The sequence below is a fragment of the Sparus aurata genome, chromosome 1 (genome assembly GCF_900880675.1).
Source record: "Sparus aurata chromosome 1, fSpaAur1.1, whole genome shotgun sequence".
Taxonomy (NCBI): Eukaryota; Metazoa; Chordata; class Actinopteri; order Spariformes; family Sparidae; genus Sparus; species Sparus aurata.
Window position 1 is genome coordinate 23,856,443 of NC_044187.1, and position 27,653 is coordinate 23,884,095.

The window sequence follows — 27,653 nt, forward strand, 5'->3', positions numbered from 1 at the left end:
TTGAACATTACTGGAAACATTTGGCATGATGTACGTACGAAACTCAACAAAACAAATTAAGGTCTGATTGCTTTTAGACATGTTTATGCAGAATCGATAGACATTATACTGTTGTGTTACTGTTAGCTAACTAAGCTACAGTAAAAGCTAATGATAGCATGCTAATATATGACCTGTTCAGAGATTGAAGTGGTTAAAAAAAGGTAGCATACAATAGTGTCAACACACCTTACTTTATCAAAATGCAATTTAATGATGACTTAAAATTACATAAAACATAAACGAAATAACTCAACATGCCTCAAAATACGAAACATTATGCTAAATTGCACTGGTTGGATTAGCATAATTGAATACTTCCCACTCTTACTAAACCGAATAAATAACATACAGATTGGCCCTTAAAACGGTTCTTCTTGGCAGGTAGCTGTGACGCCCTTATGATAGTAAACATGAACACATTTAAAATGATGTGCTGTAGACATGTAGACATGTGTGAGCCAGTACCAGTTTTTAAAGTTCATCATTATGTCAGTTTGATATGTGCAATCTTTTCCTAGTCGTCAACAAAACTAAGAAAACTTTAGCTGCCCTCAGAAGTTGGGTGGACGTGAAAATATCTTTAGAGAAAAGATAAAAGATCGTAAGAGAAGATATTTATTTTATTGATATGTTTTTCCAAAGGCATCATCAAATTGATGAAGATGTTTTCTTAATTGGCTCATGTTTTGTCTATTTGCAGCTTGTTTGCCCTTGAGCCCATGTTATTTCTACGGAAGACCGCTGGTCACTAAAGTTTTTAGCAAACATTACTCAAACAAAAGTACATTTGCTGGGGACTACTTTCAGCAGCAGATTAATACACATTTAGGGAGCTGTTGAGTGTTTTTGGCAGCAGGTTGGTTTTTTTGTCTTTGACTCTTAGAAAGCGACACAGTTTATATACTGAACAGTGTAACTCACTGGTGTGCTTTAAGGACAGTAGCTGAGCTCTACGGCAGAAAGAAATTAGCTTTATTAGGATTTGACTCAGAGACTACTTCTTGGTCGAATCAACTCATTGTTGGTTTTGTTTGTTTTATGATATTTGTTGACGATAAAAAAAACAATGAATTCTTCTGTCTTATTCTTTAAGTACATAGCAAATATCAAATAAAAACCAAGAATAGAATCAAAAACAACAATATAAAACAAGTTCCCCATCATTTACAGTACACAAATCCATAGGCATCACTCAGATGTATTCATCTCTTGCCGTGCCTTCCTGTCTTTAATGAGCTGTATTTATTCAGCACTATAAAAGAGAATCTGCTGTTGCATCAGCCAGCCTCAAACTTGACCCCAGTGGTCTGTTTTGTAACAGGTCTGTGTCACCAGAGTGTGTCAACATTTTCTGAAGAATTTTCAGCACAGTCATCCCTCCTCTTCCTCTCACATTGGCTTTATCTGTCTTCCCTAGATTCATCTGATACTCAGTTTTCAACACTGCCACGTATCCACAATTCGCACAGAACAGTTTTTTTAGACAGATCAAGTGCCGCTGTGAGTGTGCAGTGTTTGGGTTTGTGAGTGAGGAAGCAGTGTGGTTGTCGGCTCAGAGGTGTCAGTGCTGAGATACTTCCTCGTCCTCCACTCTCATCACACCGGCCTGCAGGCAACATCAACGGCTCACAATCCGTCTGAGAGCGGGCTGACCCCACACGTGACACACCGACTCTTCAGCTCTTAACTGTATTACACTCTCATTTCAGCTATTTTATCAGTGTGAAGTCTGTGTGAGACGTTAAGAAGCCTTGGTGGAATGTAAAAATCTGGTGAGTGTTTTCATATTTCATTTAGAAAGAAAATCATATTTCTGGTTAAATGAGAGCTACGCTGATGTTTGTTTCCTTTTAACATTGATTTAAGCAAAAATATTTTGGGCTGTTGTAGTGTGTCCTTAATTTTAGATCCTTTGTTTTTATATTATTGATAATATTTTTTAAAACAAGTTGTGTTAGAATGTTTCAGTATTGATCTGATTCAGAGTCAGTCGGTCAATTTTCAGATTGTCTTATTGTGAATCTCAGCAATTTTTCAATATTCCTCATAAATTTGGTTTGTTTGGTGTGCGTAGAAGAATCGTGATTAGTGTCTAAATTTAGTCAGGTCGACACACAGCTGCCAGTATGTCGACCCACGGTACATGTGGCATGTTCAAGCCACAACAAAGCTAAAAAAAAGTCAAAGTAGGAGACAGGTATTGAAACTTCTGTCATCAAAAAAAAGTAAAAAGGTCTGAAACATCTGGACCTTGACCTCTATTCATAGTGAATGTAAGCAGGAATGTATAGGCACATTTTTATTTGACTGTTCACATTGTGTTGTTCAAAGAATTGCACAAATGAAACGGTGCATTGACATAAATAAAGGAGAATGTCATCACGCAAACTACATTTTTATCACATAAAATGTACTTTAGCTGGTTAAAACAGACACTCAACGCAGTCACACCAGCTACATATGTTCACTGAATTTTTGAATAATAGTTCAGAGAATAAATTGTGCTCGTGTCAGTATGTGTGTGTTCAAACAGACGTACCAACAAGCAAAGTATAAGATAACAGATTAAAAGATACACTTCCTGTCTAAATATATCGAACAGCTGTAGTTATTGTTCAGATTAAGGTTTTGTATTTGGTATCACACAAAAAGCTTATAAAATACATTGCAGTGTCAAAGATCACTCCGGGGGTTTTGCCTGGTGACCGCTTTCAAAAAAAGCTGTGTCGAGTTCGGGCCCCTTGTCACGTCACACAAATCTACAGGCTGCTGCCAATTATTCCTCTAAACTATTCACATAGTTTCATTTAAATGGCCAAAAATCCCAATTGGTGATACAGATTTGTGGACCAGAATTTCCTTCCCCAATATTTATCTGAAGAACCCTCCAATTTATCTAATGAACCTTTGGAGGGGCCTGACCCCGAGCTTTGGAGCCACCAGACTAAACTAACTGTATGCAAAGTTGTTATAAATAGCTCCACCTTGAACAGCTACGACCCTAAAATCACTACTTACACATCCCAATCAGTATCCTATAAAGTCATATATATAATATTTAATATAACATTCAAAATGAACAGCTCTATGTCTCACTTGAAATATGTATTTATGTATTTTACTGAAGTAGAATTTTAATTAGACCACTCGTATTTCTAATTATAAGAATTTTTACTTTGTCCGTTACTTTTACTTTTACTGGAATATCTGTGTACTTCTTCCACCACTGCAGACAATCTTATAATGTAACATAAGACAGAAAACCATTTGTCCAGAAGCTTCGGGCTGTCACATAGACAATGAAATAATGTGACGCATTTGATACATATATCAGTAATACCAACACTCAATCGATTGTAAAAGGGTTCCATTATATACAACCTCATAACCTGTTTATATCGGTGTAATTGAAGTCAAACATTCATTGATTGTGTGTGAGCATTTGCACAGATCTCTCATCAGTCCTCTGATGTCATCACGTTATTTATGTGCTCATGAATAAGCTTTTTATTGTCTGAGGACGTTTAACTTCTCAGAGTGATGGCTTACTCCTAATTTTTTTCTACAGAGGAGAGAGCAGATGAAAATGTGCCTCTAATTTATTTGCAGTTTTTTATCTGAGTTTTAAGCCTCTTAACCTCTTAACCATTTCTTAACCATTTAATTGTTGAAGCCATTTCCAAATACTTTTTAACAGGCATGTCACTTTTTTTCAGTGTTTTGCTATGTGGTGTCACACCTCGTGGTTGTCCTCCCCTGCAGCTTCATCTTTGCTCAAATGCTTTAGCACGTGTGGCTGTTAGTGTTAATGTTAAGTGATATACTTGCAATTCTGCTATGACTGTTTGTGTCACACACCTGCCGTGTGAATGTACGTTAACGGAAGCTCCAAAGGTGGAAGAAGTTACCCGTGGAAAAGAAACCTCTTAGGCCTTGACAGAGTCAGGAAAAGCAACTGCTGACAACACGGCATCTGACAGCTCTACTGGAGTTTGTCAAGCAGGATTTAGAAGACTGACCTAGAAGAAAATGTAATTTAAAGTGACAAAAAATACAATAAAATAGACCTCTGACTTAAATGCCACAGTAATCTCTGAGGCTGGTAAACAGGTGGAGCAGAAAGATGAAGAACACCTCGTGAGAGCAAATTCATACAACAACCTGACACATAAAATAAGCAGAATCACGGCCCTTCCTGTGGAACCCATGAGACCTTAACTAACTTTCTATTTTAGTGAATTGAGAGAAACAAATAATTTTTGATCCTGTGCCATAAAACAAATATATGAACTGTGTCAATTTTAAAGTTCAGCTATTTTTTTTGTGAAACTGCCCCAAGAACTAAAACGTCTCGCTCAGCACACATCACCAACACAAACATGGCTGCCAACTCGGCACAGAAAAGGTACCAAAAAAACAACAGTTTAATAGCAGTAATAATAACAGGAAATTGTTGGGCGTGTAGTGCTTGTAATTACTTATTTTCACAGTCTTACCATAAACATCTTAACATTCTCAAGATGAAAAATCACCTTTTAAATTGACGAACATCAAATGTGTGATTCATGGCACAATTCAAACTGGATCAAAGAACTAATTTGTCCTTCTCCAGTCACCATATTAAGTTTTTCTAAAATAAGGTCCCATGATGCAAACCGGGAGGGTCGTGACTACAATGCAGGAGTAGATTCATGATGAGTCTGAATAAAGAGGCTTAATACTGAGGCAAATGAGATATTTTAAGATATCTTTCATATTTGTAGAAGTAGTTATACGCCATTATATATCTTTACATGTCATGTAAAAGACAAAGGTGAGCAAAAGATGCTAAATCATCCGCTCTAACTAATCAAGACAGTGTAATCTACATTTAAACACAAAATGTTTTGTCATTTTCTTCTCTTCGTTAAACTATCAACAGATTGACAGTATGTTATTTCAGTATTTACACAGACTCAATCAGGAAGTACAGTCTGTACACTTCTGCTGCCCTCCTCTGGGCAATACAAATATATGCATAGCCCTTTCAGCCATCATTTTTATAACTTTCTCAAGTCACAGTGTATGAGGTTGTACATAACATATGGACCACTACTGCTGGGAATTTTCACTGGCTTCGTTTTCATAACTTAGACAAATTGCTTAACTTTAAGATTCAGATAAGGGAAAAGCCTACTGTACGTTTTAATTCATTTTATTTCTTTGTTCCTCTAGAAGACTTTAATATCATCTTCCTCCCTCCTGAACGATGCCTCGTTCGTTCTTGGTGAAGCGAGGAGGGCTGCACCACCACCGACCCATAGCAAGAAGCCCTGGTCCTGGACTGACCCCGGTTACTTTTAGCCAGCTAGGAGAACAGACGGGGTCCTGGGATGCATCCCTGGAGTACTCCTCAGTGAAAACACCAGATATTAATGCAGTCTCCATCGCATTATTGCAGCAAGACCTTCAGGCTGCCAAACACTCTGATGGAAATGGAAACCTTCCTCCATTTAGTCCTATAGCTAACGGTCAGTGAAAGACCTGTATTTGTTAACTTTTTGGGGAAAATATCCAAAATGCTAACTAGATCATTTCAAATTAAAACAGCCAGTTAACTTACCGTTCTTATCTTTGTATTTAGACTATAGATCTGCTGAGCCACGCTGTCCTGTCAGCTCAAAGACATGTATCCCTGTGGATAAAGTTGAGTCTCACCCTCCCACACCAGCAGTATGGTCCCGACCTCATGTGAGCTCAGGATATCCAGACAAAGTGTGTGTGGGACTGGGAAACATGACTCAGCACTCTCAGATCCTGAGGGAGACCAGGAGCCGAGGCAGCTTGAAGATCGGTGCTCTGAGACAGGAGTGTCCACTCTGTATCAAAGTATGACATCCCTGCATTTCATTGGATTTAATTTGTCTTACAGACCAACAGCTAGAAAGAAAGCAATTGTTAAAGTGGAAAAGGGAAGCTAGAAGATACAACATGAGTTAAAGCTACAAGGAGCTTTCATTTCTGTTTGATTCAGGCAACACCTATGGACAAAAGATACTGTAATAAAGTAAACTTTATTAAACAATTTAGTAAGTACAACAGAAGCTGATACGAATGCTATCAGTTTCGCAGGTTGTCTATTAATTCATATCTTTAAATCAGATCCAGACCAACAAAGTATGTGGCAACAAGAAATGTTGATAACTTTAATAACTTAGCTGCACCATCAGACTGATAAGTTAATCCATGCTCTGTGGCTCAGGAGATAGAGTGGTTGTCCACCAATCAGAGGGTCGATTGTTCATTCCCCGGCCCTTGTGGTCTACATGTTGAAGTTAAAGCAAGGTACTGAACTCCAAATTGGTCCTCCAGAGGTATATGAGTGTGCATATGAAAAGTTATTACTCCTGATGAGCAGTCGGACTAGAAAAGCATTCTATAAATACAGTCCATTCAATTAGTTTTGCAGTTTTAAACATCAAGCTACAGCTGCAACACACAGTAAGCTAGTTGCACCTAGGTTGCAGTAGTTTGCAGGTGTACATGAGCTGACGCTGTAGGTAAATCGTCTTCTGATTTTCCGATATTTGTGGTGGCTCAGGTCATATGAACTCCACATTAATGTGAATATGTGGTCCCATATAAGTGTATAGCAGATTGTGTGAACTTATCAGGAGTTTACTGTAGGCCTAGCCAGCAACAGCGACCAGAAGCTAAAAGACTAAACCAGAGATGAGACAAATGAACAAAAGATGCCATAATGTAGGTTTTAGTTCTCCAGTGTGAATTGTGTTCATCTTTTCTTTGCAGATATTTTCATGTCTGTCAAGTTTGAAGACTCACATGGTCAAGAGTCATGGAAGCCGAGCACCTCTGTCAGCAGCACACATCAAGTCCAGCAGGACAGATAGACCTGCTGAGCAGTCTCTATGCAGGGGCAAGGTTAGCGTCACATTTGTTTTTGTGTGATATTATCTCGTCATTTCTTTGGACAAAATGCACAGTGCAAACTAAAAGAGTCATGCACATATGAGGTACAATACTGAATCTATAACCACAGTGCCTTTTGTTTAAGGAGAGGACGTTTGGCTGTTCAGTGTGTGGGAAAGTATTCAAGCGCTCCTCCACCCTGTCCACTCATCTGCTCATACATTCAGACACCCGGCCCTATCCCTGCCAGTACTGTGGCAAAAGGTTCCACCAGAAGTCTGACATGAAGAAACACACCTTCATACACACTGGTGGGTTTATGTATCACCTGTGGTTGTTCCTTCGGTCTACAGCTGACATCATTCATTTGATATTTGTTAAACTGAACTGCAGTTTCATTTTCCATGGTGTTCCATTGGGTAATTGGCTTTCAAACCATCAAATCAGTGTGTACAAATACAACATACTGTGTATTCACGTGACCTGTTCTGTGTTTGTGTGCCAGGGGAGAAGCCTCATGTGTGTCAGATATGTGGGAAGGCATTCAGCCAGAGCTCCAACCTCATCACCCACAGCCGTAAACACAGGGACGACCGGCCCTACCGCTGTCTTCGCTGCCTCTACAGCTTCCAGCACAAAGTGGACCTGCGGCAGCACCAGGAGCACCACTGTGTCTACCGCTGACTCTGGCGCGGCTGAGTCAACATCTTCAGCCTTCAACCAGCAGAAACACATTCAGGACAGAAGGCTACTGACTGTGTTGTTGCTTCCATGAAATCTCATCTCACATCCAATGCTATAGTGGTTTATATTTGACATTTGACTGTCTTGAAGGACACTGAGAGGAGACAGATGCTGTTTTTACTCTGCTCAAAGGTTTCCAACACAGTAGTGTTGGTCAAGATTGACTTGAATCCCCTGTGTACGTATTTGGTAATACAAATCCAGAATTGTAGTTTTGTGAGTTATTCTCATTTTAATAGTGTTTTATATTTATATCCAAGAAGCGTTGCCTCTATTTGTGTTTTGTATTCTTTGGAAATTGACAGCTTATCAACAGCTTTGAAAAAAATGTGGTTCTAATAAGAAATAATAAATGGCATCACTAAAGATGACAAGCAACAAAGTCAATTCATAGATGTTTTTTGTTCTTTTCGACACAAGATCTGTCCATCTTCTCTGCAGATCTATGATTATGTTAGTGAAAAACTTCAAGGATTATGTGCAGCTTAATTTTTCTTTGAAATGACCTCAATTACCACTTTATTTATCTCAAATGTTGTTGTGAATACCCCAATGTGACTTCAAATAATAATATTCTGCTATTTTTCTAACAACCAGTGATAATTTCTTTGCAATTTTAATCTATAACCCAGCAGGCCGCTAAATGGAAATGAATTGTTGCAGCCCAATTTCCATCTTGCTTTTGCTCAACTTCTACAGGGTAGTAAATTCGAGGTAAACAGAAGTTGGACAGAAACTACTCACAAATTAAAATGGCATGATCAACAGAAGTTAAGCAGAAACCAGTTTGAAGTTTCCTGGAAATGTATGAAAAGAATAAGTAGCTACTTATTGATTGCATGTTGGGGAGAAGTAGGATATTCATATCAAATAATATTGGGGTAATTTTCGTTGGATTGTGAGGTAAATATTGTGGTAATCTGAGGGTAACTTCAAAGAAATAATTTCAGATACAATGTTCTATAATTACCACCTACTTACCATGATATTTATGGACCTGTAAAATGAAGTCTTACCATTTTCCCTTTACATTGAACAGATTTAGCATTGAAGAAATGTTGCTCTGACACAGAGAGTGGTGACACTACATGCTTTTATTACATCTCTCACTTTGAAAGCAGCTGAAATCAATTGTGATAATCAATGCAGTAAATCAGCCGTATTAAGCAAATTATGTAAATCATGAAGCAACTTCAACAACAGTGCAGTTACAGTCGTAAACAAGGATACAGTGAATGTTACTTTTCTCCTTACATTTCTGCAGATTATCTCTAATAGTTCACACTGAGTTCACACTGAGCTTCAGCCCGATAAACAGATATTTCATTAGTAGTTTAGCTTTGCATTAGTTTCATTTGTATGATTACGCGAAGCACACTTCAACATCAACTTCCTTTATGTGTTGAAGCAGATTTTGCAGAGGTGTGTGCTGTTAATAGCCCTTATTGGTTTTGTACCACTGAGCTCTGGCAACAACATCATTGGAGTAGTCTCCATGGTTTGTGCCAACATCAACACCTGCAACGGTCTGGACATTTTTAACCCCAAAATTGTAGGCTGCTATCCCTCCTGCAGAGAAAAAATGAGAACAAAGCTGAGCAACAACGAGTGAAGAGGGATGGTGAGTGATGTGTGAGCGGATTGGTTCAATTAAACAAACCTTTCAGCTGCTGCTCCTTGGTCCAGCTAGGTAATTTTTTGGTGACCTGTTTGATAAAATCGACCAAGATCTCCGCGCCTTGGCAGAGGTGTTCCTCACTGTCCCATGCGCCCCGTTTAGTGTGTCCACCTCCTTGTGGATTCACGTCAACCTACAGAAATGGGATGAACGCTGCTGTTATTGTATTGGACTGTAAGGTTCAACTAAGAGGACATGAGTAAAACAGTAGTCTTTGTTATGACCTGCATCAGTCCCCAGGCGTTACCCCCATCTCCCCAGCCATCCTTTAGTTGATTTCCAGCCCTGGACTCTCTGGAGATGATGGCAGCGATGATAGCTGGATCAATTCCATATTTAACTCCAACACTGTTGATTTTAGATTTGTACTTCTCCATTCTGTCGGCGTCAGTCTCTGCCATCTTGTGTGATGCTTTCACTCCTTTATAGAGAAATCAGACAGAGAACAGGATTGTGGCCTAACAATGATGATGATGACTATATAGTTAGTTTTTCTTTCATTTTTGATCTAATCAGCTCCTGTGTTTGTCTGTGTTACTGTAGACTTTACCTGTGTATCCCAGCCCGTCCGACTTAGCTGTTTCTGCTGAGGCACCAGTAGTTTCAACATCCATGATGTTTCCATAACCTGTAAATGTTCCACTTGTTAGATTGTTTTTCAATACATCTGCACATTTAAATTGCCTTAAAGCATGTGGACTTTAAAAGGTGCTATATGTAAAAATTGGCAACCTGTTGAATTCATTCTAGAAACAAATAAAGAGTAGCAAAGTAACTGTTGACTGCAGAGTAACTGCTAACTGCTGCTAACCGTGGATAGTTAGCTCAGCTAGCCATGCAGGTAAGACTCCTATTAGCTTGCTCTGCCCGGGCTGGAAGTTCAGAGCAATAGGGCAGTGTTGGTGTTGCATACTAACAGTCTATCACCTCCTAAGGTACAATGTGGCTAGGGGGCTAGCTGGTTAGCCTGCTTACTTCAGTGGATGTTAATGCAACATACGATAAAAACATGTTGATGCATGTACAAGCCGACTTACAACCCCACATATCTATGTCCTATGACCTTTGTTGAAGAGATGCCTCTAATAGTCCTATGCGGTAAGGCCTCAAATTAACATCATGGTATTTTAAGCAGTGTTGTAGAAAGTACCCAACAGTCATTCTTGAGTAAAAGTAAAGATATCATGCTAAAATATTACTTTAGTAAACATGAAAGTCACCCTTGGGAATAATACTTGAGCAAACGTCTCAAAATTGCTGATATTAGGAGTCCTGAAGTATCAAAAGTAATTTCATGGCACTCAATTTACTTAAGTATCAAAAGTACAAGTTAAAGTAGATAAAAACATATATTTTGGTGCATATCCATACGCTATGTAAGTGGATTAATTATTAACCAGGTCGATTATTGGATCCAATATTTTTTTTATTTCTGACTCAAATGAAAGAACACCCTAATGGCTAATGACTGATGACTAATGACTAATTACTGGTTGGCTAATGACTGGTTGTTCTAGCCCATGCATGTCCATTAGATTACAATAGAGTTGGCTCCTATGCAATAATAATTGCGCCAAGTCCCTTCCCTCTTTTTTAGGCTCCCTGTTCTTTTTCAGGAAGTTACAAACTCTTAACTGCCATTAAAAATATATGTGCAACAGCCTTTTCTGCCCACTGTTACCTGATACTGGTGTAGAGGTGAGAAAAAGGCAAGACATGAAATAAAAACAGCAATTTTGACCTCATGGGAACTTTAAGGAAGTGTACAGTAACATAAGCCTGCACATCTCTACAAACAAGAGGCACAATAATGTGGGTGTGTACAGCGTACCTGGCACAACTATGAAAGTACAACTAAACTAAATAATAAAGGTTTAAGAAAGATAAATTCATTACAGTAATAACTTTGAAATGTAATGATTTTATATAAAGGTATAGCGTGATAACACACACTGTTTCTTGTGATTAAGTTGTTTGTTTTTCTTTTGTTTAAATCACAGGAACATTAACAGCTAGAAGTCAAGTTCTACCAACAGTGAGACATCACAAACACTCACTCATCTTTCCTGATTTCTTCTCTGATGGTCCACTTGAGACTGGAATGTGAGAGCTGCAGCACTGTGTCCTTCTGTTCCCTTTTGGGTGTGAGCTGGCAGTGCACCGGTACTTATACTGGTGGATAACTTCTGGTTAAACTAGGACTTCCTCATCTTGGCTGCTATTCCATTTGTCGCCTGCAGAGGGGCTTATTCAGCAGGATGGATGGTTTGCCAGTGAAGACGATACATAATTTTTTCAGCTTTAAAGTGGCCAAAAACTACAGTACCTATTTGACTTACAGTTCACAGGATAGTTGCATTACAAAATATAACTTAGTTGTTTAAATAGTTCTGTACTCAAAGTTTTACTAGTCTTATACTTAAGGTTTACTCAGAAGTTCATTTTCGGAAACAAAAAGTGGGCCGGTTTAGTTCAGAGAAGTACGGAAGGAGTACAGATGCAAGTACACTACTAGTACAAACATTTTATTGTACTTACTGCATAAAGTAGACTACAGAAATATATTTATAACTGATACTTAAATTTACTTATAGTATACTTTTTTGTAGGGGCACGGTAGTTTATATTTGACATTTTGACCTCAGGACCCAGAAGAAAGAAAGACACTGTTTTCCAAACTTTTCCAACACAGCAATGTTAGTTGTGGTTAACTTGAATCCCCTGTGTACTTTTTCAGTTACAGAAATCAAACTAGTACTAACTATTGTGAGTTACTATGATGGTTAAATACAGTATTTTATATTTACATGTATATAGAAGAGACTTAACCTTCATTTGTTTGTTTGTTTTAACTAACAGCATGTCAAAAGCGGAGAAAAATGACAACTAATGGATGCACATAGGAGATGAGAGTTTCTCTGATGTAAACGTTTATTTCATCACATAATTTGTCAAGGTTTATGTGTAATTTCCTTTTTCTTTACTATCCCTCTACATTACAGTGATGTAACATTGTAAAAAAGTCTCTTTGACTCCGAGCAGTGACACAACAGGTCTTTATTACATCTCTCATTTGCAACTGAAACAAATTGCGATAATCAATGTGGTAAAAGAACAGTATTAGGTAAATCATGTAAATCATGAAGCAGCCTCAACAGCAGTGCAGTTTGTTCGTACACAAGGACACAGTGAATATTACTTTTCTCCTCTCTGCAAACGATGACAGCTCTCAGCTCAATAAACAGAGATATCATCAGACGTTTGGCTTTGCATTATGTTTACACACGAACACATCATCATCATGAACTGTAAGAAGTTTTTCCAGGTTTGTGTTTTGGACAGCTTTAGCTGTTAGCCCTTATTGGTTTTGTACCACTGAGCTCTGGCAACAACATCGTTGGAGTAGTCTCTACCTGTTGTACTGCCGTCAACATTTTCATAGGAATGGACATCTCCATCCCCCATATTGTAGGCTGCTATCCCTCCTGCAGAGACAACATGAGAACGAAGCTGAGCAACAACCAGTGAAGTGATGTGTAGTGTAGTGAATTAGGTCCCACTGAAGACGGCAGATTAAGTGATCAGAGGGCTGGCAAAACACGGCCTGAGCGAGACCTAACACAGCACCCTATTTGACAACAGGGACTACAGTTCTATAATACATAATCTAGGTGGTTTTATGCTGGGTTTGGCTCCTGGCAACCATTGGCAGAACATTAGTCATCTAATGGGGATGCACACATTAGCTGCATGACTAAACGATGAAGCAGTAGCTGTCTAACAGCAGCTAAACTCTGTAACCCACCTCTGTACTGGTTTTCCCTGTCCTCAAACTGGCCACAGTTGGTCTCAGTAGTTTCAACCCTCATGATGTTTCCATGACCTGCAAATGTTCAGTTTATCTGACTATTTTTCATCAACACACCTGCACATTTAAATTAGCACAATGCATGTGAGTGTGTGTACACATCATGCCTGGCACCACTGGAGCTCTAACAATCAATACAATTAAACAAAAGGGTTAAAGACAGGTACAGTGCAGTATTCCCTGTAAATATGAAGACTTCCTATGAAGGTAGATTAATAAACATAGCAGGGCTTCTTTCTTAGGGAAGTCGTGGTTGTGTGTTTATACTACAAGCACACTCACAGTTAAAACAGTAAATAAATCCAAAGACTCACCCATCTTTCCTGCTTGCTCCTCTGAAAGTCCAATATATTCCACCTCGTGCATTACGCTCAAAATTCAGGGCTCCTGATGGTTCCCACCGTTAAGAAGAAGTCAGCTGGCTGCAGGGCTTTTTCCTACCATGCCCCCTTCCTCTGGAATAACCTCCCAGCTGACATCAGACAATCTGACTCAACTGACGCCTTATAATCTAAACTCAATACGTACTTCTTTGATTTAACCTCTAATTAGTCCTTCTTCAATGGGTCTGTCTCAGTGAGTTACCTATAGTATTATAATCAACATTGTCCTGCCGACGAGAAACAATCTGTTTATTCTGATTAATATGGCATTCTCTGACGTTTGTTTTTGCTTTCTGTTCCCACAAGCTGCAAGCTGTGCCACTCTCACCCTCTAAAGCTTCTCCTCCTCCTCCTTCTCTTCCTCTCTTTTCATTCAGGCTCCCTTCTGATAGGCCTCGGGCCCCTGGCACCATCTACCTCTCCTGGCTCCTGCTGCCTCACATAATGATGGATATGGATCGTCGTACCCTGGGCTCCACTGGATCATTGCTCTCCTGTTTTGCTTTCTCATATCTGTATTTCTGTCCAATTTGATGCCTCTTCACTCTGATCTTTTCTTGTGTAAATTTGTAAACTGTGATTTTGTTGCTCTGTTCTGTACATGCCACATCTATCACATGTCTGTCCGTCCTGATAGAGGATCTCTCTTCTGTGGCTCCTCCTGAGGTTTCTTCCATCTTCTTTCCTTGTTAAAAAGTTTTTTTTCACACTCGAATTGGGGGACTAAGGACAGAGTATGTTGTTGTGATTTGGGGATATATATGTGTAGGAACACAAGCCCTTTGTCTCTGCATCTTAAAGTGGTCCTGTTTCAGCCGTGATTACCTTTAACCCAAATTGACACATTTTTCCAGCATATGGGCCTGAAAGCCCCTCACCTCTTGACCTGGCAGATCTTCTCCTCTCCACCGAGTGGGAGGATGTTGTTTTTCTTGCTATAAACAGATCACCAGAGACCTTCTTTTGTTAATTTACAACGACTAAGAACATCTGGTCTCTTCCAGAGACCCACTTTTACAACAAGGTAATTTCATCCCTCCTACTTTTTCTTAAGGTATTAAACCGTTTGCCTGCCCTCGCAGTGTACCAGCATACTGAAATGGAAATGGCTGCACCTCAGTACGCTGAGTAGCTCCCCCATACATGAAAACCCATTGGTCAAGATAGAGTGATTGACAGCCATCAAGCCAATCACAGCCATTTGACCAAACCCACCATTCCCGGCTGCCCAGGAAAGTTAAACAATTACATCCTAGCGGAGCTGCAGTCACTCGCTGCCGCAGACAGCGAACAGAGCAGAGGCATGAAACGGTTATTTAACTAGTTAATAATGTAGAATTCTGTCTGTAAATAACTAAACTATGGCTTATTTTGTGGCATGTTAGCTAATATTAAGCAAGCCAGGTGGCAAACAAAGTTAATGCAAGCCAGGTAAAGTCAATGGTAACTGACAGGTTTTCTAGAGACTTCCACTGATTTTGATATTATCCAACATTATCATTATTCTTTTTGTTAGGAATGCCAACAAGGAAGAGGTATCAGAAGATTGACTTCTTTTTCAAGTCAAGTTGTCATGTAAGTGGAGTTATGTGACAGGAGGGAAACAGAAAGCTAGCTTTCAATCTAATGCACTAATTCAAGTTTATAGTAGTGGTTCATTCATATTCTTGCATTAATGCCATGTAGGTGTTCATTTACGTAAATTAAAGCTATTTGTTGGAGCTTAAAACCTTCTTTTCAATGAAGAAAATCTCCTACATCAACTCATCCCTGTTACTGCTCTCAGATAGAAATGAAGACAATGAAATGCAATAAAACTATTAAAATCTTAAATAATAAGAGGAATAAAATGATATATAGTACAGTAAAGGCTAGGATGAAAGACTAGTTGAAACAGATTAGAACAAGAAATTTATGTAAAATAATTAATAAAAAGCAGATAAAAAAACAACAAAGGGACATTTTTGGACCTGTAAAATGAAGTATTACCATTTTCCCTTTACATTGTACAGATTTAGCATTGAAGAAATGTTGCTCTGACACACAGAGTGGTGACACTACATGCTTTTATTACATCTCTCATTTTGTGAGCAGCTGAAATCAATTGCAACAATTACTGCAGTAAATCAGCCGTATTAAGCAAATTATGTTAATCATGAAGCAACCTCAACAGCAGTGCAGTTACAGTCGTAAACAAGGATACAGTGAATGTTACTTTTTTCCTTATATTTCTGCAAATTATCTTACCTAGAGTTCATACCAGGCGTGTCTTTAGACCTGGGCATTCGAGGCTATAGCTGTGGATGTTTTGGGAATAGCCCTGGATCTCTCTGTCATAAACAAAAAAACAAAAAATAATCTAATATAATTTCCTAATGATGACAAGAGCCCCAGAGGTTTTTATGTGGCCGCATATTGAGCGACCAGCAGCCACAAATGCAACATTCTCACCAGTGCAAATTGTGCAGAAGCTGACCTGGCTTTCATTATAGCATTTGCTCATATATGGGCAGAGTCAGAACAATTTGTTGCAAATTCAACATCAGTGTTATTCTTTTCCCCTCTATGGGTCACTGATATTACCAGAGCCCATCTATTAGCCCACTGTTTACTACCATTGCAGCACTTATTGTAGTTAGTTATTATGGATATACGGAGGTTCTTTGGGAAAAAAAATCTCAGCCAGAGCAAGAAAATGTGGAGAGTGGGACATCGTCTCCCCCAACCCCTGATGAGGAGCAGGGATAGTTTTCTTGCACAGATTCAGCAGTCCCGCCATGAATTCAACCTCTATATCAAATCGGAATTGTGGTCGTGGGTGTAGTCTGGGTGTGTAGTCTCTGTTAAATGACAATTTAGGCCTAATGCAGATAGACAATGAAGCAAAGAAATTATAATAGGGAATGTTCTACCTGCTCTAATAGCCTATGCACACAGCACATGTCTTATTACAGGCTAAACATTATTCAGTAGCCCTATAGTAAGGGAAAATTAGCTTTATTTGTGATTAAAATATGACGAAAAGGACCCCAACGATTGGCCTTCCTTTCCTTTTCCACCCACGTTGAAATTGCATCTTTAACAGCCCAATTTTCAAATTTCAAAAAAAGACTCTATCCGCGCTGGCTGAAGCCCCAGATGTTTTGCGCTCCTAGCGATGCCCCTGGTTCACACTGAGCCCTCAGCCCAATAAACAGATAATTCATTAGTGGCTTATCTTTGAATTAGTTTCATTTATATGATTAAATGCTGGGCACACTTCAACATCAACTTCCTTTATGAGTTGAAGCAGACTTTGCAGAGGTTTGTGCTGTTAATAGCCCTTATTGGTTTTGTACCACTGAGCTCTGGCAACAACATCGTTGGAGTAGTCTCCACCTGTTGAGCCAACATCAACATTTGCAACGGTGCGGACGTTTCCAACCCCCATATTGTAGGCTGCTATCCCTCCTGCAGAGAAAAAATGAGAACAAAGCTGAGCAACAGCCAGTGAAGAGAGATGGTGAGTGATGTGTGACCATACTGGTTCAATTAAACAAACCTTTCAGCTGCTGCTCCTTGGTCCAGCTAGGTAATTTTTTGGTGACCTGTTTGATAAAATCGACCAAGATCTCCGTGCCTTGGCAGAGGTGTTCCTCACTGTCCCATGCGCCCCGTTTAGTGTGTCCACCTCCTTGTGGATTCACGTCAACCTACAGAAATGGGTTGAACGCTGCTGTTATTGTATTGGACTGTAAGGTTCAACTAAGGGGACATGAGTGAAAGAGTAGTCTTTGTTATGACCTGCATCAATCCCCAGGCATTACCCCCATCTCCCCAGCCATCCTTTAGTTGATTTCCAGCCCTGGACTCTCGGGAGATGATGGCAGCGATGATAGCTGGATCAATTCCATATTTACCTCCCACACTGTTGATTTTAGACCTGTACTTCTCCATTCTGTCGACGTCAGTCTCTGCCATCTTGTGTGATGCCTTCACTCCTTTATAGAGAAATCAGACAGAGAACAGGATTGTGGCCCAACAATGATGATGAAGACTATATAGTTTTTCTTTCATTCTTTTTTGTTTTTAGCTGCTGTGTTTGTCTGTGCTACTTTAGACTTTACCTGTGTATCCCAGCCCGTCCTGCCCAGCTGTTTTCGCTGAGGCACCAGTAGTTTCAACATCCATGATGTTTCCATAACCTGCGAATGTTCCGTTTGTTAGATTGTTCTTCAACACATCTGCACATTTAAATTAGTGTAAAGCATGTGGACTTTAAAAGGTGCTGTATGTAAAAATTAGCAACCTGTTGAATTAATTCTAGAAACAAATAAAGAGTAGCAAAGTACCGGAGTAACTGCTAACTGCTGCTAAATGTGGCTGACATTAGATAGTTAGCTCAGCTAGCCATGCAGGTAACCCTCCTATTAGCTTGCTCTGCCCGGGCTGGAAGTTCAGAGCAATAGGGCAGTGTTGGTGTTGCATACTAACAGTCTATCATCTCCAAGGGTACAACGTGGCTAGGGGGCTAGCTGGTTAGCCTGCTTACTTCAGTGGATGTCACTGCAACACACGACAAAGACATCTTGATGATACAAGTCGACTTACAACCCCACATATTTATGTCCTATGATGTTTGTTGAAGTGATGCCTCTAAGAGTCCTGTGCAATAAGGCCTCTAATCATCATGATATCATATTTTAAGCAGTGTTGTAAAAAGTACCCAAAAGTCATATTTGTGTAAAAGTAAAGATATCATGCTAAAATATTAGTTTCGTAAATGTGAAAGTCACCCATATGAATAATACTTGAGTAAATGTCTCAAAATTACCGATATTAGGAGTCCTGAAGGATCAAAAGTAATTTCATGGCACTCAATTTAAGTATCAAAAATACAAGTTAAAGAAGATAAAACATATATTTGGATGCATATCTATACTCTATGTAAGTTGACCAATAATTAGCCAGGTCGATTATTGGATCCAATATTTTTTTTATTTCTGACTCAAATGAAAGAACACCCTAATGGCTAATGACTGATGACTAATGACTAATTACTGGTTGGCTAATGACTGGTTGTTCTAGCCCATGCATGTCCATTAGATTACAATAGAGTTGGCTCCTATGCAATATTTGATGACGCGAAGTCCCTTCCCTCTTTTTTAGGCTCCCTGTTCTTTTTCAGGAAGTTACAAACTCGTAACTGCCATTAAATATATATGTGCAACAGCCTTTTCTGCCAACTGTTACCTGATACTGGTGTAGAGGTGAGATAAAAACAACAGTTTTGACCTCATGGGAACTTTAAGGGAGTGTACAGTTACATAAGCCTGCACATCTCTACAGACAAGAGGCACAGTAATGTGGGTGTGTACAGCGTACCTTGCACAACTACGAAACTGAAAGTATAACTAAACTAAATAATAAAGGTTCAAGAAAGATACAGTCCATTACAGTATAACTTTGAAATATATTGATTTTATATAAAGGTATAGCGTGATAACACACTATTGTTTCTTGTGAGTAAGTATTGTGGTTCTTTTTGTTTAAATCACAGGCACATTAACAGCTAGAAGTCAAGTTCTACCAACAGTGAGACATCACAAACACTCACTCATCTTTCCTGATTTCTTTGCTGATGGTCCACTTGAGACTGGAATGTGAGAGCTGCAGCACTGTGTCCCTCTGTTCACTTTTGGGTGAGCTGGCAGTAAACCAGTACTTATACTGGTGGATTACTTCTGGTTAAACTAGGACTTCCTCATCTTGGCTGCTATTCTATTTCTCGCCTGCAGAGGGGCTTATTCAGCAGGATGGATGGTTTGCCAGTGAAGACAATACATAATTTTATCAGCTTTAAAGTGGCCTAAAAGTACAGTACCTATTTGACTTACAGTTCACAGGATAGTTGTAGTACAAAATAAAACTTAGTCATTCGAATAGTTCTGTACTCCAAGTTTATTAATCTTACACTTAAAGTTTACTCAGAAGTTTACTTATGGAAACAAAAAGTGGGCCGATTTAGTCCAGAGAGGTACAGAAGTAGTACACATGCAAGAACACTAGTAGTACATACATTTTATTGTATTTACTAAATAAAGTAGACTACAGAAATATATTTATAACTGATACTTAAATTTAGTTTTAAGCACAGTAGTTTATATTTGACATTTTGTCCTCAGGACCCAGAAGAAAGAAAGACACTTTTCCTACAAAGCTCAAAAGTTTCCAACACAGCAATGTTAGTCATGGTTAACTTGAATCCCCTGTGTACTTTTTCAGTTATAGAAATCCAAATACTACTAACTATTGTGGGTTACTGGGTTAAATACAGTATTTTATATTTATTTACATGTATATACAAGAAACTTTACCTTCATTTGCTTGTTTGTTGTAACTAACAGCATGTCAAAATCGGAGAAATAAGTCAAGTGGTTTTAAACAAATAAATGAAGGATATAAGCAGACATGACAGCTGATGGATGCAGTTCATAGGAGATGAGAGTTTCTCTGATGGAAATGTTTATTTCATCACATCATGTGTCAAGGTTTATGTGTAATTACCCCCCCTTTTTCCCCTCTATTACACTGATGTAACATTGTAAAAAAGTCTCTTTGACTCCGAGCAGTGACACAACAGGGCTTTATTACATCTCTCATTTGCAACTGAAACAAATTGCAATAATCAATGTGGTAAAAGAACAGTATAAGGTAAATCATGTAAATCATGAAGCAGCCTCAACAGCAGTGCAGTTTGTTCGTACACAAGGACACAGTGAATATTACTTTTCTCCTCTCTGCAAATGATGACAGCTCTCAGCTCAATAAACAGAGATAGCATCAGACGTTTGGCTTTGCATTATGTTTACACACGAACACATCATCATCATGAACTGTAAGAAGCTTTTTACAGGTTCGTGTTTTGGACAGCTTCAGCTGTTAGAAGCCTCTATTGTTTTTGTACCACTGAGCTCTGGCAACAACATCGTTGGAGTAGTCTCTACCTGTTGTGCTGCCGTCGACATTTTCATATGAATGGACGTTTCCATCCCCCATATTGTAGGCTGCTATCCCTCCTGCAGAGACAAAATGAGAACAAAGCTGAGCAACAACCAGTGAAGAGAGATGGTGAGTGATGTGTGACTATACTGGTTCAATTAAACAAACCTTTCAGCTTCTGCTCTGTGTTCCAGCCAGGAAATTTGTTGCCGATCCGTCCGATGAAATAAACCAAGATCTCCGTGCCTTGGCAGAGGTGTTCCTCACTGTCCCATGCGCCCCGTTTAGTGTGTCCACCTCCATTTGGATTCACGTCAACCTACAGAAATGGGATGAACACTGCTTTCATTGTATTGGACTGTAAGGTTCAACTAAGAGGACATGAGTAAAAGAGTAGTCTCTGTTATGACCTGCATCAGTCCCCAGGCGTTACCCCCATCTCCCCAGCCATTGTTTAGTTGATTTCCAGCCCTGGACTCTCTGGAGATGATGGCAGCGATGATAGCTGGATCAATTCCATATTTACCTCCCACTCTGTTGATATTAGACCTGTACTTCTCCATTCTGTCAGCGTCAATCTCTGCCATCCTGTGTGATGCTTTCACTCCTTTATAGAGAAATCAGACAGAGAACAGGATTATAGCATCAGCACAACAAATGCATCTATTGCCTTGTTCATCCATCAAACATTGTGGATGGAGATGATGAAAGCTAAACGATGTCTCATTCTATCATTTTTGATTGCATCAGCTCCTGTCTTTGTCTGCTGCAGACTTTACCTGAGTAATTCAGTCTGTCCTGCTGCGACGTCTGCTCTGAAGCACCAGAGGTTTCAACACGCATGATGTTTCCGTAACCTGCAAATGTTCAGTTTATTAGATTGTTTAAAATACACCTCCACATTTACTGCCTCCTGCAGTAACACTCCCTGAGGGCATTTCTTGTAAATCAGCTGATTTTCTCCACTTTCTCTCCTCTGGCAAAACATCCAGGCCTGCTGAATAAGCCCCTCTGCAGGCAACAAATTGAATAGCAGCCAAGATGAGGAAGTCATAGTTAAACTAGAAGTAAAAGTACCAGTATTGTCGACAAGTGGATTTGGAGAGAATTTACTATGACATTCAAATAAAAAATGTAAAAAAAATAATAATAAGGTTAAAGACAGATAAAGTGCATTACTGTATTAACTTTGTAAAGATTTCATGTAAAGTTAAAGTGATAAGTTATTGAGTAAAACAACTTAAGCACCTACCCATCTTTCCTGCTTCTGCTTCAAATGGTCTCCTTGAAACTAGAATGTAAGAGCTGCAGCACAGTGTCACTCTGTTCACCCTGTGGTGTAACAAAGGGAGGTGGTCCATACTTATACTCTTATACCTACTTTTGGTTTCACTGTGGCTCGTCTGACTGATAATCTATTTGGAAGTCGAAGTCTGCAAACCAAAAGTAAAAGATAAAAGTGGGGTGACAGGAATTGATTTACACGAAATAGCCCTCACTGACTGTAAGAGGCAACCTACAGAGTCATTACAGATTGGCAGACTGTAGCAGGCTGTTTACTAGCCAAAGGAGTAAACACAACTGAGATTTAGAAATAATAATGCATCCAAGTCTACATTACATTTATTTAGCAACTTACAATGAATGCATTCAACCATGTGTACAACCCCAAAACTATTTTCTGTTTGATTTTGATTCCTTGCTAACATTGGCATAAATCCCAAGTGGGCAAAAACTCCTTATCTTTGGGAAAATAGTATTTTTTATCTCACCCAATACATGTACACACATTTGTGTCACCTCAATAATAATTCAAAATGGTCTCTTTATATATTTCAAAAGTTTATAACCACCAGTTTCCCAATCAGTTGATCCACTGGCCCAACTCAAATGTTACACATTGCATGTGATCTGTCTGTGAGTCTGTCATTATTGGTGGCTGACCTCCAGTAAGTAGTTCAAATGAAGACTTTTCTTTACTTTTATTATTCATTCACATTAGACCTTTTTATATCTGTCACCAATTTTCATTTTTGCTGCATTAAATTACAGGTCACGGGTATTTGCTGTCAGTATGAATGAGTTGAACTAGTTTCAAGTTTTCAAATTCAGACTTGAGAGGAAACAGTTAAAGGTTCAGCATTTAGGACAGCAGGCACTGTAAAAGTCATCTGCTCATACTTGTGCTGCACAATAATGAAACTCAAACACTGAGGCCTCAGATGACGTCTGTGTTCATGGTAACTTGGAACAATAGGGGCTAAACTTTGCTCCTTTTCCAAGGCCAAAGAGATATTAAGTCACTTACCACTGCATTTATCTATCTATCTATCTATCTATCTATCTATCTATCTATCTATCTATCTATCTGTCTATCTATCTACAAACAGAACTAAAGACATTTGAATCAGAGGGAAAACATATCAATTGAGAGTGTGAGTACATACAGAGGGAAAAGGTTTCTTAAGTGCTGAAAAAAACACGGCCATAAAAAATGCAAGTGTACATTTTCCTCCACATGTCCTGTGTTTTCTTCCAGATTATTAAGAAAAGTGCTCAGTCACAATGTATCATCCTCTCTTTTCAAGCATTCGTCCAACTTCAAAAGCATCTAGCACATGCTCTGTTGTAATTGGAGATCATTTTATAACAATGAATCAATCAATTCTTAAAAAATCTGAGTCTTGAGTACACTTCAGGCATACTGCAGATGCTTCTGTCGGTGTGGAAGAAGATTTTCTGCTAGCAGCACGGCTGTGTCTGCTGGTCCTGACTGAAATGTCAACTAACTGATGAATTGCCATGAATTTAGTTTAAACCTTGATGGTGTCAGAATTGACACAAAATGACCAAAACGCAAGACACACACAGAGGCAGGTGGGTAAATGAACAAAAGCAAGCTTTAATACTGCCTCTAAAAAACAAAACATTGTCAGATGAAAAAAATGTTATCATGTTGAAGTTACCATGTAGCTTAGTGCAGCATCACAGAGGCTTCTTATTACATCTCTCATTTGTAGCTGACACAAATGGCTGTAATCAATGCTGTAAAGCATCAGGATAAAGTAAATCATGTAAATCATGAAGCAGCCTCAACAGCAGTGCAATAAGCTCAATAAACAGAGATATCATCAGAAGTTTGGCTTTGCATTATGTTGACATATGAACAGAGCTTATGTATTGGACAGTTAGCTGCTGAAAGCCTTAAATGGTTTTGTACCACTGAGCTCTGGCAACAACATCAATGGAATAGTCTCCACCTGTTGAGCTGCCGTCAACATTTTCACAGGAATGGATGTTTCCATCCCCCTATCCTCCTGCAGAGACAAAATGAGAACAAAGCTGAGCAACAACCAGTGAAGTGATGTGTAGTGTAGTGAATTAGATCCCACTGAAGACGGTAGATTAAGTGATCAGAGGGCTGGCAAAACACGGCCTGAGCGAGACCTAACACAGCACCCTATTTAACAGGGACTACAGTTCTATAGATAATCTCGGTGGTTTTATGCTGGGTTTGGCTCCTGGCAACCCCAGTTAGAACATTAGTCATTTAATGGGGCCGTTCACATTAGCTGCATGACAAAACGAGGAAGCAGTAACTGTGTAACAGCAGCTAAATTCTGTAAACCACCTCTGTACTGGTTTTCCCCGTCCTCAAACTGGCCACAGTTGGTCTCAGTAGTTTCAACCCTCATGATGTTTCCATAACTTGCAAATATTCAGTTTATCTGATTATTTTTCATCAACACGCCTGCACATTTAAATTAGCACAATGCATGTGAGTGTGTGTACACATCATGCCTGGCACCACTGGAGGTCCGACAATCAATACAATAAAACAAAAGGGTTAAAGACAGATACAGTGCAGTATTCCCTGTAAATATGAAGACTTCCTATGAAGGTAGATTAATAAACATAGCAGGGCTACTTTCTATGGGAAGTCATGGTTGTGTGTTAATACCACAAGCACATTCACAGTTAAAACAGTAAATAGACACAAAGACTCACCCATCTTTCCTGCTTCCTCCTCTGAAGGTCCAAGATATTCCACCTCGTGCATTACGCTCAAAATTCAGGGCTCCTGATGGTTCCCAGGGTTAATAAGAAGTCGGCTGGCTGCAGGGCTTTTTCCTACCGTGCCCCCTTTGGAATAACCTCCCAGCTGACATCAGACAATCTAGCTCAACTGACGCCTTTTAATCTAAACTCAATACGTATTTCTCTTCCAGGTCGCCACGGTGGAGAGGAGGTCATGAGGCCTGCTCAGTCGTCTCCTGGATCCACACACTTTACATTTATTATAATTTGCATCAGATTAAAATTAATAAAAATTAAAATTGTAAAATTGTAAAATTGTAAACTGTGATTTTGTTGTTCTGTTCTGTACATGCCACATCGATCACATGTCTGTCCATCCTGGTAGAGGATCCGTCCTCTGTGGCTCTTCCTGAGGTTTCTTCCATCTTCTTTCCCCGTAAAAAAAAAAATTTTTTCTCAACATGGCCATTTTTTTCCTCACTTGAATCCAGGGGCTAAGGACAGAGGATGTCAACTAATGTACAGATTGTAAAACCCACAGAGGCGATGTGATTGTGATTTTGATCCACATAAATAAAATAATAAATACATAAAATTGATTGGATTCAATTTGACTTAAAACTGGAATGTGAGAGTAGCAGCACAGTGTCCCTGTTTATACTCTCTGGTGTGAGCATGGAGTTATACTGGTGGTTTACTTCTTCGCTCAAAGTGGTTCCAGTGCCAGTTCTTAGCTGGTGCTAGCTCGTAGCTTGTGTCAGAGGCAAGGGTGTTACATTAAAACTGCCGCTAATTCAGAGCTCCCTGAGAACTTTTGAAGTACCATTTGCTTTTGCAACGACAATGGGGCCACCGTAGAGTAATGTCTAGCGGTGTCACGATTCTCCAAATCCTCGAATCGATTCAATTTTCGATTCTAAGGTCACGGTTCGATTCAATTCTCGATTTTTACATTTATTTATTTTTAAGCACAGGCTGCTATGCCATTTTTAGACTAGACTTTTATGCAATATATAATATCTGACCTTTGTTTGCAATGCACCACACTACATTGTCAAATGTAAAACATTCATTAACAACATAATTTAACAATAACTTATATCTTCAGTCAATTAGAAACTTAAACAGAATAACCTGCCATCTAGTTTCTGCAGAGCTTGCAAACTGGGGCTTTTTTGTCAACATAACTCACTGGAAATCCAAAATACTTCCACACCTGCGACTTCAGTGAAAGAGGAGGGGGTTCAAGTTCTGTCAATGGGTCTCCATTGTTGTAAGAGTGGCGGAGCCCCTTTCAGGAATAGGGCGGTGCGTGAGGTGTGTAAGGTGTGAGTGGGCGAGCTAGAGTGAGGGAGCGTGCGTACGTGCGGACGGTGAATAAATGGGAGAGGAAGGAAAAGCGAAAGCAGTAGATGTGACAGCAGTAAAGTGTACAATACAGTCTGCAGTTTGGCTGTGAATAAAGGCGACGGCTCCTCAAGATACAGCAAAGCTCCCTGGTATTATTTCCCGACCAGCTTAACACGTGAAAGGGGGTTCACCAACAGTAAACACAAACTTCGGCCCCACAGGAAATCATCTCCCCTGTGCTTTCCGACCACGGTCCGGCAGCTGAACAGGAATGGTGTAACACCATGCTATCGTTTGGCTGGCTGTAGCTAATAGCTGCTGGCTTAGCTAGTAGCTAAGTTAGAGGAGGTTGACTCGCAGCACTTCAACACTTACCGTGTGTGTTTTTATTACGCTTGGCAAGCCGACCGGACGTGACATGGGGGTGTGGCAGCATCGACGATCCCATTTTTTTAATTCGAAGTTCGAGATTTTGACTTAATTTCGGTCGGCCTTTGTAATGTCATAACGTCATGAAATACGCCTTGCCTCACTTAACACATCACCGCTCAAAAGGGTTTGAACAAATATGACAAGTGAAGCTCCTGCCTTAACCGTGCCTTCATGGACATTAGAAAAAGACAGATTGTATGTACTTTGGATAGAGTATAAACATATAAAGTGATGACACACACTATTGTTTTTTAAGCACTCAAGTGTTTCTTTTATACCACAGGCACGTTCACAGCTAGAAGTCCTTTTCTTCCAACAGTCAAACAACACAAACACTCACCCATGTTTCCTGCTTTCTCCTCTGACACTCCACTTGAGACTGGAATGTGAGTGATTCAGCACAGTGTCCGCTGTACACACTTTGGTATAAGCAAAGCTGTAACCCTGTAATAATATGGAGGACTAAAAGTGCCACAATTAAATAAATAAATACACCATTAAATCATTAATTAAATGTGTCATTAATTCATTAAATGTGTCATTAATTCATTAAAATTGGAATTACATGTGTCACTAATTCATTAAAATATCAATTCATTTGATGTAAAAAAAAAAAAAAAACAGTTATTTCACTATTTAATTAATTATTTCATGGTCCTGTGTTGCAGTGCTTCATGAATTTATTTTATCTCTCAAACTCACTTATCAAAGTCGATGGGCGGTTCCTAACACCTGATTGGTTACCCTGCACATCAAGTCAAGGCAAATTGATTCCAGATAATGGATTGATGCAATCAAACAAAACTTTATTGGCAACGCTGTGGAAGGCGCAGTCCCCTGCTAGCCTCACTGTTGATACAGAGTGCGAGGTGCAGGATGTAGCATCCCCGGCTGAATGATGGTCAGACTCTCTAACTTATGGTCCAAACTGTTTATTACAGGAACCTTGTACACTCTCGAACACACCTTCGAACACCTCATCTCCGTTCCTCTGTACCGACAGGATAGCTGAGCTAATGCTAATTAGCATTCCCGCTAGCTCAAACATGCTGTATCAAACTGTACAAATCTGTAAAAGTTACAATCTGAATTAAACATTAAACATGTCATGAAGCGATATGACAACAAACACTGTGCCCTTTATCAGCCAGGTACTAAGTAAATCATTTTCATCACGATCAGCAAAGACCATGCAGGTACACTTCCAAGACGCAGACACACACGATTC

General features: G+C 39.4%; 4 protein-coding genes across 8 annotated transcripts; 1 reads left to right on the plus strand and 3 right to left on the minus strand.

Moving 5' to 3' along the window:
* The first annotated feature begins 1,470 nt into the window (after positions 1 to 1,470).
* LOC115585215 (zinc finger protein Gfi-1b-like) lies at positions 1,471 to 8,082 on the plus strand. 2 transcript variants are annotated; one of them, XM_030423438.1, is made up of 6 exons: positions 1,471 to 1,814; positions 5,257 to 5,552; positions 5,666 to 5,910; positions 6,832 to 6,963; positions 7,097 to 7,262; positions 7,457 to 8,082. In XM_030423438.1, exons 2-6 carry the CDS (start codon positions 5,291 to 5,293, stop codon positions 7,633 to 7,635), a joined length of 984 nt encoding a protein of 327 aa, XP_030279298.1. In that variant the 5' UTR covers positions 1,471 to 1,814; positions 5,257 to 5,290; the 3' UTR covers positions 7,636 to 8,082. The 2 variants fall into 2 exon arrangements, with proteins under 2 accessions (XP_030279298.1, XP_030279307.1); XM_030423447.1 differs by having other exon boundaries at positions 1,518 to 1,814; positions 5,260 to 5,552.
* A 688-nt stretch (positions 8,083 to 8,770) lies between these two features.
* Positions 8,771 to 24,680, minus strand: LOC115585844 (lysozyme g). Of its 3 annotated transcripts, XM_030424503.1 has the most exons (6): positions 21,858 to 22,215; positions 21,385 to 21,462; positions 21,016 to 21,212; positions 20,774 to 20,924; positions 20,591 to 20,682; positions 8,771 to 9,172 (listed from the first exon to the last, which is right to left on the minus strand). In XM_030424503.1, exons 1-6 carry the CDS (start codon positions 21,964 to 21,966, stop codon positions 9,128 to 9,130), a joined length of 672 nt encoding a protein of 223 aa, XP_030280363.1. In that variant the 5' UTR covers positions 21,967 to 22,215; the 3' UTR covers positions 8,771 to 9,127. The 3 variants fall into 3 exon arrangements, with proteins under 3 accessions (XP_030280363.1, XP_030280379.1, XP_030280370.1); XM_030424519.1 differs by lacking the exons at positions 20,591 to 20,682; positions 20,774 to 20,924; positions 21,016 to 21,212; positions 21,385 to 21,462; positions 21,858 to 22,215 and adding exons at positions 9,356 to 9,506; positions 9,598 to 9,794; positions 9,924 to 10,001; positions 11,431 to 11,571 and having other exon boundaries at positions 8,771 to 9,264; XM_030424510.1 differs by lacking the exons at positions 8,771 to 9,172; positions 21,858 to 22,215 and adding an exon at positions 24,614 to 24,680 and having other exon boundaries at positions 20,233 to 20,682.
* LOC115585885 (lysozyme g-like) lies at positions 12,488 to 14,359 on the minus strand. The gene is made up of 3 exons (XM_030424532.1): positions 13,556 to 14,359; positions 13,179 to 13,256; positions 12,488 to 12,858 (listed from the first exon to the last, which is right to left on the minus strand). The coding sequence occupies exons 1-3, from the start codon at positions 13,605 to 13,607 to the stop codon at positions 12,725 to 12,727; spliced, it is 264 nt and encodes an 87-aa protein (XP_030280392.1). The 5' UTR covers positions 13,608 to 14,359; the 3' UTR covers positions 12,488 to 12,724.
* LOC115585860 (lysozyme g-like) lies at positions 15,673 to 26,885 on the minus strand. Of its 2 annotated transcripts, none has more exons than XM_030424530.1 (5): positions 26,766 to 26,885; positions 17,731 to 17,808; positions 17,408 to 17,604; positions 17,166 to 17,316; positions 15,673 to 17,074 (listed from the first exon to the last, which is right to left on the minus strand). In XM_030424530.1, exons 1-5 carry the CDS (start codon positions 26,767 to 26,769, stop codon positions 16,938 to 16,940), a joined length of 567 nt encoding a protein of 188 aa, XP_030280390.1. In that variant the 5' UTR covers positions 26,770 to 26,885; the 3' UTR covers positions 15,673 to 16,937. The 2 variants fall into 2 exon arrangements, with proteins under 2 accessions (XP_030280390.1, XP_030280391.1); XM_030424531.1 differs by lacking the exon at positions 26,766 to 26,885 and adding an exon at positions 19,221 to 19,364.
* Between the last annotated feature and the right edge of the window lie 768 nt (positions 26,886 to 27,653).